The sequence below is a fragment of the Diuraphis noxia genome, unplaced genomic scaffold, assembly GCF_037042655.1.
Source record: "Diuraphis noxia isolate RWA-SAM2 unplaced genomic scaffold, SU_Dnox_SAM2 contig0003, whole genome shotgun sequence".
Classification (NCBI taxonomy): domain Eukaryota; kingdom Metazoa; phylum Arthropoda; class Insecta; order Hemiptera; family Aphididae; genus Diuraphis; species Diuraphis noxia.
In genome coordinates, this window is record NW_028301713.1 from 69,444,795 (window position 1) to 69,459,311 (window position 14,517).

At 31.2% G+C, this 14,517-nt stretch overlaps 3 protein-coding genes across 3 annotated transcripts; 1 reads left to right on the plus strand and 2 right to left on the minus strand.

The window, feature by feature from the left end:
- LOC107162585 (chymotrypsinogen B-like) lies at window positions 1-7,596 on the plus strand. Its single transcript, XM_015509549.2, has 6 exons — window positions 1-150; window positions 4,163-4,281; window positions 6,608-6,714; window positions 6,786-6,931; window positions 6,999-7,279; window positions 7,358-7,596. Exons 1-6 carry the CDS (start codon window positions 81-83, stop codon window positions 7,535-7,537), a joined length of 903 nt encoding a protein of 300 aa, XP_015365035.2. The 5' UTR covers window positions 1-80; the 3' UTR covers window positions 7,538-7,596.
- On the minus strand, window positions 5,704-10,069 carry BORCS5 (BLOC-1 related complex subunit 5). The gene is made up of 4 exons (XM_089222002.1): window positions 9,521-10,069; window positions 9,292-9,458; window positions 7,970-8,158; window positions 5,704-7,859 (listed from the first exon to the last, which is right to left on the minus strand). Exons 1-4 carry the CDS (start codon window positions 9,738-9,740, stop codon window positions 7,644-7,646), a joined length of 792 nt encoding a protein of 263 aa, XP_089078128.1. The 5' UTR covers window positions 9,741-10,069; the 3' UTR covers window positions 5,704-7,643.
- Window positions 10,070-11,056: 987 nt separating this feature from the next.
- LOC149057709 (putative cytochrome P450 6a14) lies at window positions 11,057-13,740 on the minus strand. Its single transcript, XM_089221998.1, has 4 exons — window positions 12,700-13,740; window positions 12,323-12,547; window positions 11,416-11,667; window positions 11,057-11,323 (listed from the first exon to the last, which is right to left on the minus strand). The coding sequence occupies exons 1-4, from the start codon at window positions 13,607-13,609 to the stop codon at window positions 11,151-11,153; spliced, it is 1,560 nt and encodes a 519-aa protein (XP_089078124.1). The 5' UTR covers window positions 13,610-13,740; the 3' UTR covers window positions 11,057-11,150.
- Window positions 13,741-14,517: the final 777 nt, after the last annotated feature.

Below are 14,517 nucleotides of genomic sequence, written 5' to 3' on the forward strand. Positions count from 1 at the left end.
AATATGATAGTGTCCATATAGGTAGCCATTCGACGAGATTTTTTTTTCCCAGCCCGTCAGTGTGTGCGCGCACGTGGATCATGTTACACGCAGTGTTGTGTCTGTCGCTAGCCGTTGCCGCGTTCGCGCCCAACCCTTCAACCGCCGATGGTAAGTGTGTCCGTATTGTATTTGGGAAGTTTATATTTGTCGTACTTAGGTTTATGTATATTTTGTCGCGAAGTACGGACTCAGACCACGAAAGCTCTGCAGGAGTTACATAATACTTACTTGTGTATCATAAAATATTAAAGCGTGAGGTCAATACATTATAATATGGATATATTATAATTAAACTTTATAAGTAATATTTTTGAATATATGAATATGTATTATTTTTTAAAAACAGACATTTGTACGATGGCTCTGTGATAAAAATATAATTTCTGTCATTAATATTAAAATAGCATAACTGGGTATCCACTTACAGTTTCAGCAGACCACAGTCGTTCATTATAAAGTCAATATACATACAAGTATAATACAACCTACATAGCTACATGATTCCTAATATTTTTATTAGGAAATTAAACATTTTAATATTACACTTCAGCAGTTACTTTTTTAAATATAAAGATATTAGTTCTCATTATTTTTTGCTCACTTTTATTTTAGGAATATTTAAAGTACAATTTTAATTTAGAATTTAAGTATTAGAACTCTTATAATAATATCAGGTCTATTTTTAAAAATTGAACTTTTTAAATAAAAGTTTTAGAGAAGAAAAATTGAAACATAAAAGCTAAAATACACATTTATATTGGAATAACAGATAATTATGATATATTTTAATAATAAATAGTAGGTAAATACCAATATATAAGTTTTTATATTTTAACTTTATTATCACTAAACCATCACACTCATACCCACCACTATTTCCTTTTACACGTTAACGTATTACAGACTACAGTATGATTAAGATTATTAAAAATTAATTAATTATTAATATCTAGATTCTGTTTGTATACAAGTAACTACAATAAAATGTTGAAATCCCATATTTCATAATTTCCTTTATAAAACTTCAAGCAAAACATTTTACTGTCAAATTATTATTATGGACGCGTGTATGTTTTTCAATTTTAGTAGTATAAAACCCACTTATCACTTATGAGCAATTAATATTTTCTTGTTAACCAAAAAATTTCTAGATGGATTTATTCACCCCCTTATAAACCTCCCAATCTTAAATAAGTCACTGCATAGATTTAACTATTTAAAATTTTTCCAAATATACATATAGTAACCATTATAACATAAAAAAGCGGATAAGTGGATGTCGCTCTGCTGTACATTAGGTGGTGGGGTGGACCTCTGACTAGGGTAGGTTAGATTTGAATGCAATGATAGGTATCATTGTATACGAAAAACGATTCTGAACGGAGATGATTTGTCAGTCTAGGATATATTATATTTAAATATTGTCATATATTCTATTTTGAAACAAATATTTTATTTTTCAATTAGGACGCATTTTGCATAAGGCATGGTTAATCAATTTTTCCAAAAACATTGCATGTATAGTTATCATAATTCATAATATTATCATAGATATACATATACCTGGTTTGAGGATAAATCGTTATCATTACGCGATTTCATAAAAATTTAAAACTCAAACGCTCAAAACATTTTTCCTATAATAACGCTTCAAATTTTCTCTATAGCTACTTGAAGAAAAACTTATGGAAAACTTAGTGTTGTATTTTTAATCCTAAGTTATAAACACAAAATTTTTTATGATTTTTCAACTTTAAAATTACTTGCAAATTTTCGCATTGTCGACAGATTTCAAAAAATTTGAACTATAAACGCTTATAAAAAAAAAATTATGACTAATGATTTTTAATTTATTTTTAGCTACAATAAGAACAACTCATAAGGAACCTTGTATTAAATTTTCAAGTTTTTTTGTCATCCAAAATTTTTTCACTGACACTTAAAAAAAAATTGTCATAAAAATCGAAAATTTCAGTGATATATAAATAACTCAAAAAAAGTAAAAAATTTTGAAAATTAAACTGTATATAGATAACACTAATATAAACATTTGGTGAAAATTTCAAGTATTTACAGCGTGATTAGTTTTTGAATTACAACCATATAAAAAAATCGATTTGGTCGAAAACTGGTTTTGCGTAAAAATTCCCGTTTTTCTGTCATTTTTTTGTTGTTTTTCTCGATTTTTTTGAAAACTATTGGAAAATGTTTGGAAAACTTTTGACCTCTATAATGCACCAAGGATATTCACTTTTACATCGGAAACCACCCCCAAAGTTTGAAATTGAAGCATTATTTCGACTAGTTATGCTGTACACAGACACAAAAAAAAAAACACACACACACATCATTGTAAAATCAATACATTCATCACTTCGTTCAGAATCTAAAAAAGGTAACGTTCACAAATAGTACAAAGCGACAGAACACAGTGAATATATAGCAAACGTGATAATCAGAACATTTATATATATCGCACTACCATACACTAATACATAATTACTTACTATTATATTAAATTTAAAATTTAAATTATTTGGTGCTTTTTTCGATTCTATTCAAAAATCGATTTTAATTAGATATATTACATTTGTTTTCTTCAATGTAATTTAAACAAAATCGTTGCCCGTAATTTATGAGTGAAGATATATGACGCGTATATCTAAAGGTGTAGGAACTATAATATTTGTCTATTAGATTTCAAAACTCTCAACTGATTCTTTGATAATTATTGACGATGGCAACAACGGTCTGCATCACATACTCAATAGTAGTATATAATTATATTAGGATCAAAACGGACTACGGTACAGGACGATCTGCACGAAGTTCGTGTGCAACTTGACGACGTCGCGCGACTCACACAAAACGAATCGTGTGAACTAGTTACCCGCGCACGCACGCATACACACACACACTGCATGTTTGTAGGTGCCTACCTATATGTATGGTTATACTTACAGTTGTCATTATGCCCGCGGATTTTGCACACACGTTACGATAAATATCTGTAGATACACTGTTAGGCCCGCCGAAGGTAAAAATCCAAAATCGCGTGTTCGCTGCGACGTCTATTGTCATCGTTATATTATAATATTATGTATAAACACATAGTATACCTATATGTATAGCTGGTAGCTACGTGCAGTTTATAGTTTTATACTTTCACCGATCGTGTTTTGCGTTTTTTTTTTCTTTTACCGTCCTCCTGTACACGCGATCCTCGACTAGACAAATACTCACACACTACACTAGGTATACAAAATATAGGGACCCACCCGTTGAATTATACTGCAGATATATATTTTACATTTTAATGACAGTAAATAATAATCATAATAATTTATTGGGTAAAATTGATCACGGAAATTCTTTTTATACAATGTGTGATAACCGATGGTAGGTATACATTATTATATTATTATTTATTTTAGTAATTACCAGACCTACTTCAACTCGTTTCGAAGTTTTTCTTTATTCACTTCGTGAAAACCGTTAACTCCGATTGGTATAGGTGCAACCAGAATTTTATTCGTGTGTGAGCTACATTTTTTATGGTAACAATAATTACTCGTGGGGGATTTGCACTGGGCGACTTAACTTTGAGTTTGATTAAAGTGACTTCCAATAGTTATCCCGGGGTTACTGAGTTCATGACCTCAGTTAACACCATTGATGATTGTTTTAGAATAACGAGATTATCATGATTTTTTCAATAGGTACATCATGTGTAATGAGTAAATATACTAAATAATATTGGTGGGCTATATAATCTATATCGATAATAGTTTAAAAACCACAGCTGCAGGTTGCACACAAACACATAATTTTACAGGTGACACTTATATGACTTGAGACGTGTCATTTAGCCATTTAGGTACCAACCTGATAGTTTGTACTGTTTGTAGTCGCATTTATTAGTGTTTATTTATTCTTTGAAATCTATTGCAATTTTCGAGTTGCATATTTTGGGCTACGCATTAGGCGTATTTTCTAAACAAAAAAAAATAAAGTTATATAAAATTTAATGTTATATACCTACATATGTGGTAGGCACCTTCAGGTAAACTATATTATTCCTATCAATTTGATATCAATTGTTTTTGTTTGGACCATTAAGAGTGCGGTTTGAATAGCGGTGCAATCAATTATCGGCAGCCTAGGTCGGGCGGTGGAGGTGGTTCCAAGTCCCGGTTGGTCAACGGCAAGGAGACCCAGAAAGGCGCTTGGCCATGGCAAGTGAGTATATACCTATGCCAAATTAGTAGATATATAGTATAGAACACTAGGGGTGGCCAACATGAATACGTCCACGATGAGTCACATGGATAAATAAAATGAAATCGAGAGCCAAAATGTTTACGAATAAATTTTATAATTTTATCGTATTTTATAGTTAAAAAGTAAATATTGGTTTTTAAAAAAAAAAAATTAGACGCTAGCCGCAAGTTGACTACCCCTGCCAGGGGTCCCCTGGTATACAGTTATCTTTATCAAATGTATTACCATAGAATTTAAAACTTTCAAGGAGCACGTTTCTTTTCACAATTATATTATTTATCCTGAAAAAAAAATCATTAACTTCCTATTATATCTACTCAGTGACGCCCACGTAGGGTACCAAGTGGTGCAATTGCACTGGTTTCTCGTAGGTCCCGGGGCCTACATACATTCGGGGGCCCCACTCTGGTCTCTTGATCAGACACTATAAATGCATAACATCTGGTCAATCTGAATATTAAATATTTAGATCGTTGAATAAAGCGTAAAGAGTTGGCAGTGCCAAATATGCAAACAAATAAATTTGGGGGTCCTATAGTTATAACTGCACTGGTTCGTGGAAAACCTGTGTGCGCCACTATATCTACCTACTTATTATTTGTTATTGCACCACCACCAAGCGGTACCTATACAATTTATCATCCTGTCATCTAGTCACCAGACCATTCGTAATCCGTTGAAGTGTACAGGCATTTATCTAACCAGTGTTTCCCAATGGTCCTGTGGGCCAACGCCATGGGGTTCTGCTAGAAATTCGGAAAAATCTAAATTGATATTGTTGATTATGTTGGATTTTCGGGTCAGACGTGTACAAGATAATAGTTGTTTGTGTTATCCCGACCTGAATGCATTCGTGTATTATGAAATTGAGAACTCAAAAGCCCAAAAATACTACCGTCCATTGAATACGAAAGTCCACTTGAAATTAAATATTTTTACGATTTGAAAATCAAGTTTGTGTCACTTAAAATAGATGAGTTCTGGCTTTTTTGTTCTTCTCTGCGTTTTTGAAAATAACTGTAATATTTATTAGATAGGTAGAATGATCAAATAATTATTATTGTTGAAAAAAAATGGTTACCTACGGAAAATGTTTAAGTTTTTGTAAAAGTCCGTGATTTAAAGAAGTTGGGAAACACTAATCTGATCTAACCGATTCCGCCAAAATTTAAAATGACAGTTACTAAAATTTTGATACCCATTTCCACCAATATAATTGTGGTATTTTATAAAGTTTGGTGGCAGAACGATAGGTAACAAGCAATTTGGTAGGTAGCGACTACCTATTAACTAACTCAGTTATGACTATGATATGATAGGTACCAAAAAAACTTACTTCACAATGAAGTCTTAATGAAGTGATTAGACATTTTAAAAAACTTCTTATAACTTAAACTTTTATTTTTAAAAAATACATTCATTAAAATGTAACAATTTCAATATTTTTACTTGGGAGATAAGATTATTTATTTCTAATTTAATGTCTGTCTACTTTTACAAACAGAAATAAAATCATACTTGACTAAACATTGTCATTTTTCTTATTAAATAGTAGGTATTAGACATAGGGTATCTACTCTTATTAAGTATCATAAATTATAATGCATAATTAACAATTGATATCACATAAATATTTAACACAAAATTAACATTAAAATACAGCATCTCAATGGTGAACACATTGAAATAGTAGATTTCTAAAATACTTAGGCACATTCACAGCTATGTTGTGTGGTGTCGAACAAATTTTACTGTGATTGGACATTAATTTTTGGTAGATCATGAAATAACCAAGTTAGAACTGAGTATACCAAAAATTGAGTATAGCTTTTGAATGAATATAGTTACTAGTCATAATCATAGTTACCACACCCTCACACAAGATAGCTGTGAATGTTGCTTTACAATGATTGATATTATTCTTGCTTTTGATGTTCAAATACAAGCAAACTTAATGTGTTACTTAATTATATAATATACAATCAATAATTCAATTTAAATAAAATTTCAAATTACCATAAAAACAAAAATATTCATTAACACATTTAATTTATTATTAAATTTCAAATAACTTTTTAAGCGTCATTTAAATTTTTAATATTAATTTCAATAAAATTAATAAAATTATAACAAATGCATAACATATAATTTTATGTGTATTTCAATAGTGGAGTTAATTAAGATAAATAAATGAATAGTGTAGTTAAAATATTTGTCTAAACTCTGAATGAGTGGTTTAGATCATAACAGCTTTATTAAACACATTTTCATTATTTTTTTAAAGGTATCTTTACAATTACTTCATCCAGCATTTGGTTTTGTTGGCCATTGGTGTGCAGGAGTACTGATCAAACCTACTTGGGTGTTGACAGCCGCTCATTGCATCAGAAAGTAAGTCATTATTTATAAATGATATTGACAAATGTGTGTAAAGTATTAATTTAAAAAATTTTAATTGCAAGTGAAAAGTTCAGCTTGCCGTTGGCAGCTCTTTGGACAGCTGTACTCGGCGACTGGAATAGAGATGTAGAAGAGCACACGGAGGAGCGTATACCCATTGATGAAGTGGTCATTCATGATAAGTTTAATAATTATCAAAATGATATAGGTTAATTATGAAAAAATGTTCAAAACTACAGTTTAATTTGACCGGTACTAACAATTGAATTTCGCAGCATTAATGAAACTGTCTAGACCCACAAATATCACTAACACAAATGTGCGATGCTTGTGTTTACCTCCATCTACAAATAACACGCCAATTCCAAAAGTGTGTGTCACAACTGGATGGGGTAAAGTCAAACCAAATGGACCGTTGTCGGGTAAACTGAGGCAAATCAAAGTGCCTGTACACAATACATCTGTTTGTAGAGACAAATATGGACCAGCCGTGCCTATAACTGATGGACATTTGTGTGCTGGCAGAATGGATGGAAAAGGTGGTGGACCATGTGTGGTATGTTGAACAAACATATCAGTTGTATTGTTTATAGAACTAATTAAAACTTTGTGGCCATTAAACATATTATTACAGGGAGATTCTGGAGGGCCGTTGCAATGTTCTGGTCCAAATGGTCGATGGTTCCTAGCCGGTCTCACATCATTTGGCTCTGGATGTGCACGACCAGGATATCCGGATGTGTATACAAAACTATCATTCCATTTACCATGGATACTTAAACAAATAAAAATTCACACAGATCAAAGATTTTAAAACGCTAAAACAATTATTATGTAAATAACAATAGAATAAAAATGTAAATGTAAATAAAATATGTTTGACTAGTAAAGGTGAAAATAATGATGTGATCAGTCATTGTTTAACCCGTTGTCCATACAAATGGTTCCAACCGATCGTCCGGAGGTAGTTTGTTATTCAACATCTGTACAGAGTCTAGTGTCTTGTTTAACAATAAATGACAAGAATTTAGTTGTTTATTCATGTCATCGATGCATTTGAATTGCTCATTGATTTTGGCGTATTGTTTGTACGACGCTATATATAAATTTAATATTTGTGCAGTTTCATTGTCGAGCTGTAAAAATCAAATTCTGTTATTAATTAAGAATTAAAAATGTTTCTAATTATAATTTATTAATAATAGTGATTATTTTTTATATTCTAAAGCTTAAGATATATTTGTACCTCCAAAATTTGTTTGTTGATCAAAGTTTGATCTGCAGTCACTGCTTTGGCACAGCGGTTCATATAAGCTTTATAAAGTTGACATAGTCTGTAAAATGCATTGGAATCGATTCTCTCTAATGCTTCTCGATCTCTGGCTGCTGGCAAAGATACAGTGCCCCGTATTATTGGCAAAAATGATGGTACTTGCTAAAATTATAAAATTCATAATTTTTTTTATATACTCAGTAAATATAGAGATAAAAGTAGTGATTTATAAGTATCTAAAGAGACCCTAGTCATTTGTTATTGGATACAATTAAAAGTTAAAAATAACACATAAATTATACAATAAGCACTAAAATATCTGTAATTTTTGTTTAAATAGTATAATGTTTAAGAATCCTTCAATTGTTCTTTAATATGTTGTAAATGTTGGTTTAGTTTTTATTTAAGCATATTATTTTGAAAAAGAATGACTAAAAATTATAAGTAAATAAAATTTACTTTCTTAATTAAAAAATAATATTTATGTATTTTGAGTAAATTATATTAAGTTTATGTTCACATGTATGAATCTTACAGTGTAAATTAATTACATGTCTGCTCATTAATTAACTATTTTATTCTGAAATAGCATTAATTAACAATGAAGAACATACTAACTACCAGTTGTCTATTTTACAAAGTTGGACAAGTTAATGAAAATAATTAATCGTGACAAGTTAAGTTAATTCAATTAAATTCAGCTCAGTTAAAAGTTAAAAATTAATAAAGAATTAAAAAAACTCTAGAAGTTTAAAGTTAAGATGAAAATACAATTTTTTCCAAGCTTCAATATCTTAAGTCATTAACTGCTCTATTACCTATTGAATTTATAAAAACATTTACCAAGGCATTTAACACTGTAGAAATATTAGCTTATCATTTATATAATAAATAATGGAAAAAGATTCAAAGATCAGATAAAAAGATTTTGTTAGGTTCACATGATACAAATAGAAAATTAACTTAAGCGCACAATAATGATAATGAATTATTACAATAGGCAATAAAACATTTAACTGAAGAAGTGAATAAGTTAAAAACAAAAATTATTAACTTATTAAATTAAAAAGTTAAAAAAAAATTAAATTTTTAACTTGACTTTATAATCCCCATCTTTGCTATTTTAGACATTCATTTAATAGTATAAAGTGTAAACCAAATTTGTAAAATTAACATACACTATTGTATCCATTTAGATGTATTTTATATAATGATTTTAGTCAGCAGAAAAAGCTAAGTAGATGTGTTTAATAACAACATACACTTGACATGTTTAAAGTGAGAAAAAAATGCACCTTTAATCGATACAGATCCTCATCCATGTCTGGGTTTTCTTGTACAGCCGCCCTGACCACCACAATGTTGTGTTTAGGCGTGGACTTCGGGGTCTTCTTCACAGATCGCTGCGATTCTACCTGCATCGATCTGCCACGGCTCATAATGCTGGGTTTCTTAGGTGAATCTAGAAATGGGTTTAGTGTTGTTCATCAAAATACGTAGTTTACTAAGGCTAGCTAATGGCACCTCCGATTGGCCGGTTGACCATGTAAGATATGTACGGCAAATCAACATCGCTGCATACGCTGTGGCCGGGCGATGTGTTCGCACTGGCCGCTCTGCTATGTTGACCATCCTGTGAATTCCGCGGCCAAGAACTCTCTGGTACCGATTTGCCCCTCTTCAGTTTCGGATTTTTCGAGCTAGATTCGGATGTGTTGGATTGCGAACTCTGTTCCGAGCCCATTTTCGAATGTGAATAGGTCTCTTTGTGGGAAACTACAGACAGTAGTCGAGCAGACCTCCGAATGACAATTACAATAATAATTTTATGAGCATTACTCAATAGTTAGGTATTAGGTTCAAATGTAATTAATTACCGACTGAGTGCCAAAACAGTGGCCATCATATTATTATCTTCAGATATTATCACAGAATATTATCACCATGATAAATAACTAATTGATTATAGTACAACAGAATATTCTGTGATAGTACAGTGCGATTGGCGCGATAAGAGATCCGTATCACAGACTAAGATATCTTGGTGCGGTGCCCGTATGTTGAGTTGCGTCTCCAGAGTCCAGACACACATATTAAGTACAATTATTTTAGTTTTTGTCTGAGGGGCTTCACATATTTAAATGATACAGGCCAGTGGGGGGGGGGGGGGGGAATCAATCACCCACACCATGATCAAATCAAATACCTATATAATACGTTAAAGATATTATAATATAATATTCAGTTAGAAGCTAATGACAATTTTTCTTTTCATAGCTAACATTAAAAATATTAATAGAAGTTTCCTCACAAATATAACTACCTGAAACAAAAAAGGATAAGAAAAAGTTTTCCGGAAAGTAAAATTAATTTTTTATAAGCGTTAATTAAACATGTTTACGATATTGGATTTTCAACGGTAAATCGACGATCTATTGATTTTTGATATTTTTTTGTAATTTATTCAAAAACGAATATCCGTAAACATTCGAATTTTTCATCTAATGTTAAAAACCATTTTCTTTACATGGTCAAATATTCACACTATTTTTACTCTTATTGAGCTATTTAATAAAAGGTATATAAGAAATTTTTTAATTTTGGAAATTATTTTTCAGTTAGAAATTCATAAAAGTTTTTACCTTAACGCTTAACGCGTAGGCGTTATTAGTTTTTCTATCTCCATTAAAAAAAAGTTTAACTGGAAGTTACGTTATTTATGGCCATGTAATATATTCAATTAAATTTTTTTTATTAAAATTGATGATAAATTATTTATGCGAATATGTTAATACATGCTAATATACTATGAAACAATGTCTCTGTATAGAATTGATTTTCGTACCAATTCAATGATATGAATGTGCAACGACATGTCGACATGCTCAATGACTGTAGATACACTGTTCAGCACAGCGGCAACCAATTGTCCACCTTATTAAATCATATTAATAACCATATATTTATTTATTTAAAGTCTACAATAGAATTATTAGGACCATTGTCTAACTGCGACATCTGAGCGACAGTGACTGGCATAATATTTATATAATTATATCATTTAGAGAATTGAATTTTGTAATTGAAATAAATATTATAATATTAAAAACAATACAGACATTACTATAAATTATATATTGTTTGATATCAAACACTAATTTGCGATGATTGGTTTAAAGGTCAACCAAATACCGTTTTTTGGATTGACGATATTTCCTGGACCTCGTATGTTGAGAGGTATTTCTGTTTTTTCACACGGTAAGACTTCGTATTTCAACAATAATTTTGATAGAACCAATTTCATTTCTAACTCTGCTAATCGTTTACCTATTTGAAAATAGTAATTAAAATGAAATTTATAAGGGCAATAAGGTTAAAAATCGTAACGGAGCACATTAAATTTATATAGTAAGGTGTACCTATGCACAATCTCGGTCCGTCGCCAAACGGAATGTAAGTACCATTAAGCCGTTTGGCTTTTTCTTCCGTTGAAAATCTTTCAGGATCAAAAGTGTTGGGATCGGGGTAATATTTAGGGTCATTGTGTATGGAATACGACGGAATAATAATTTTTTGTCCCTTTTCAATGACTAATGACTGACCGGGTACTTTGTAATTTTTCGTCGCACTTCTGAATAGGATCATGGTGATGGAATACATGCGTGAGATTTCTGAAAAATATATAGTTGTTTATTAGTATTAACTTGGGGTCGGTCGAGGTATTCACTAGGTACTATTTCTTAGATAATATTTTGTATGTAGCATATGGACTACATGTTAATGTCTAGCAAATGTATGATAAATTAAATTAGTTTTTTATATTAAATTTTATATTTTTTAAATCTTCAAATAAATATGTAGTTTATAGGTACAAAGTTTTTGATGCTAAAAAATAATATTTCAATTGCTATGTAGACTATGGAAATATATAAAATATATTTTATCAGAAATATGTAGATGTATATATGCAATATACATACTCAAACAGAATAGAAACGGCGTAGAAAAACATTTATTGATAAATGACAAAATACATATTAATTACCCAAATAATAATGTTATTAATTTGGAGTTTAGAAGTTTAAATAAAAATCGTCGAAAGGTTTGTCAAAATAAACTTATCTAAGTTTTTGTCTATTTTTATAGTATAAGTGTTATAATATTATTATTTATTTGTAGATTGTATTTAAATAATCGTGTAAAGAATAATATAATTATATTAATATGGTGCCTCATGTACCTACTGATTTGTTGCTATTGATGAAATGAAAACAATTTGAACTAATCGATATCATACCTACTGCAATATAGATTATTATTTATTACCCTCCAAAACCATATTCATGTAATGGAGATTTGTCAAAAAGTCTTTGTTTAGCTGTCCACCGTTTTTCTCTTTTGTTGTGACGATCTCTTGCCGCAGTTTATCTTGGACGCCTTTGTTCAATGCCAACTGGTATAAACAATAGCATATCGTGATAGAAACCGTTTCGGCACCAGCTACAAACATAAGTATTGCGTTTCCGATTATATCCATTTCGGTCCATTTGTCTGTGAAACAAAATCCAATTTATAAACATAATCATAGTAATATGTTTATCAATGAAAGTATTTATTATTTCACAATAAAAATAATATGAATAGAGTTTTAAGATGTTGTTCGTGACAAGATTAATATGCTATGTATAATATTGTAAATATACTTTCAGAATTCGAGTCATCGCCGTCGTTATTCGTCACCAAATCTTTTCTAGCTTGTATCAGAGTTTGTGTGACGTCATTCCTGACGACGTTGTTCCGGTCCCTATACTCCAGAACGTCTCTGAACATAGATCCATAAAAATCAGCGGCGTCCTCAGGAAACTGTTGCAGCTTAAGAGTAAACACCAGCTTTGGACAGAGTAACAACATAGCCTGGACAAAGAGCTGTTTGAAGTCTGCCTGGAATATTTTCTTGCCAAACTTGCGGAAGTCTTCATTTCCGTTTTTGATCGTGTCCAATTTTAGACCAAAAGCCGACATACCAATGACATCCGTCGAGAAATTTCTTACCATGTCTCCTATTTCAAAGTGATCGCTGATCTTTAAGTTGTCGTCGATGACATTTATCAGCTGGTCGATGCACTCCTTGATTTGGTCATGTGTGTCTTTCAATTTTCCCGATGTGAACCCGGGACTGAGCTTCTGTCGCATTGTTCTCCATCGATCGCCATTCAACATGAACAGACTGTTGGCCAAGATGTTGACGGACGGGTCAGTATCAAAACCGTGGTCGGTAAAGTACGAGAAGTCTTTAACCATTATTGTGTTGATCAGTTCCGGATCGCGGATCATCAGGAACGGTGTGTTCATCTGATAAAATCCACAAATCTGTTCGTCTGGAAATCGGTTGTAAACGCCCGAGAAAAAGTCTAACGGGTGCTCCTTGGACAAGACCATTTTCATCGAATTGCCAAACAGCGGTAAGGGTTTGATGTAGGGCACGTTGAGTTTGCGCCATTTATCGTGTGTGGACGTCGAAAAGTAGTAGGCGATCGACACAAAGACCGCCGCGTACAATATGTACACGTAGCTTATCAGTCCGATGATAAAACTCGAAATCACGTCGAACATGTCGTAAGCTTTAGCCACGGTTTAGCCACGTGAATCAAGAAATATTGTTATTTTATAGTTTTTTAAAAGTCCGTGTTTTACAACATTCACGTTTGAATGTGTATGTTCTAGTGCGCAGTTTCGACTGTATTTCACTCATTATTTTGTTTTGTATTTGGTGTAGGTTTTAAAGTATACAATATAATTGTTATCCATTATATTGTGTAGTCCATAGCGATGAGTGGAGTGGGTTGACAAGGTGAACGTGTTGTGTACTTTCGCCTTGCGTTAATAATAATGAAATTTGCTATGATGGATTGTTATTTCCGTGGGTAATGTGTAAAAAAAAATCAAAAATAATTGTAGTGTAATCTAGTTGGACAGTGTATTAAACAAATGGAAACATTCCTAAATATTATTAATACAACAAATGTCATATTGAATTTTTATTTTAAGTGGTGTGTGATGAATGTATAGAATTTATATTATTTTTTTTAGATTGTCTATGTACACGATGAGTTGTCGAAATAATGCATCGATTTTTAACTGCAGTAGCTTTTCCGGTTGGAAATTGAATCTATTTGGTGTATTGAGGAGGTCAGTCTTTGAAATTCCCAGAAGTTTTCAAAAGCACCTGAAAACCCTCCACCCCAAAAAAAAAAAAAAAATTAAAGAAAAACAGGAATTTTTTACGTAAAATCAATTTTTGATATTAAATAGATTAAAAAATGTCTACCGGGATGTTTAATTATATTTTTATGAGTATTCGAATTCCATCATTGGATATTCACTCAATTTCTCGTGTTCCAATATTCTTATTTTGTTGTTATTCAAACACGAATAACTGTAGGAACTTTAAATTTAAACCATATGTTTATTTTATTAATTCCCTATACTTTATACAATATTTTAAAAATATGTCAACTATG

Coding starts and splice junctions, on each gene's coding strand:
- LOC107162585 (XM_015509549.2), top strand. CDS start 81: ATGTTACACGCAGTGTTGTGTCTGTCGCTAGCCGTTGCCGCGTTCGCG. Junction 151..4,162: donor CAACCCTTCAACCGCCGATG/GTAAGTGTGTCC, acceptor TGGACCATTAAG/AGTGCGGTTTGAATAGCGGT. Junction 4,282..6,607: donor AAGGCGCTTGGCCATGGCAA/GTGAGTATATAC, acceptor ATTTTTTTAAAG/GTATCTTTACAATTACTTCA.
- BORCS5 (XM_089222002.1), bottom strand. CDS start 9,740: ATGGGCTCGGAACAGAGTTCGCAATCCAACACATCCGAATCTAGCTCG. Junction 8,159..9,291: donor AGGATCTGTATCGATTAAAG/GTGCATTTTTTT, acceptor TTATAATTTTAG/CAAGTACCATCATTTTTGCC. Junction 7,860..7,969: donor TCAACAAACAAATTTTGGAG/GTACAAATATAT, acceptor TGATTTTTACAG/CTCGACAATGAAACTGCACA.
- LOC149057709 (XM_089221998.1), bottom strand. CDS start 13,609: ATGTTCGACGTGATTTCGAGTTTTATCATCGGACTGATAAGCTACGTG. Junction 11,668..12,322: donor CATGAATATGGTTTTGGAGG/GTAATAAATAAT, acceptor TATATTTTTCAG/AAATCTCACGCATGTATTCC. Junction 11,324..11,415: donor CGGACCGAGATTGTGCATAG/GTACACCTTACT, acceptor ATTTTCAAATAG/GTAAACGATTAGCAGAGTTA.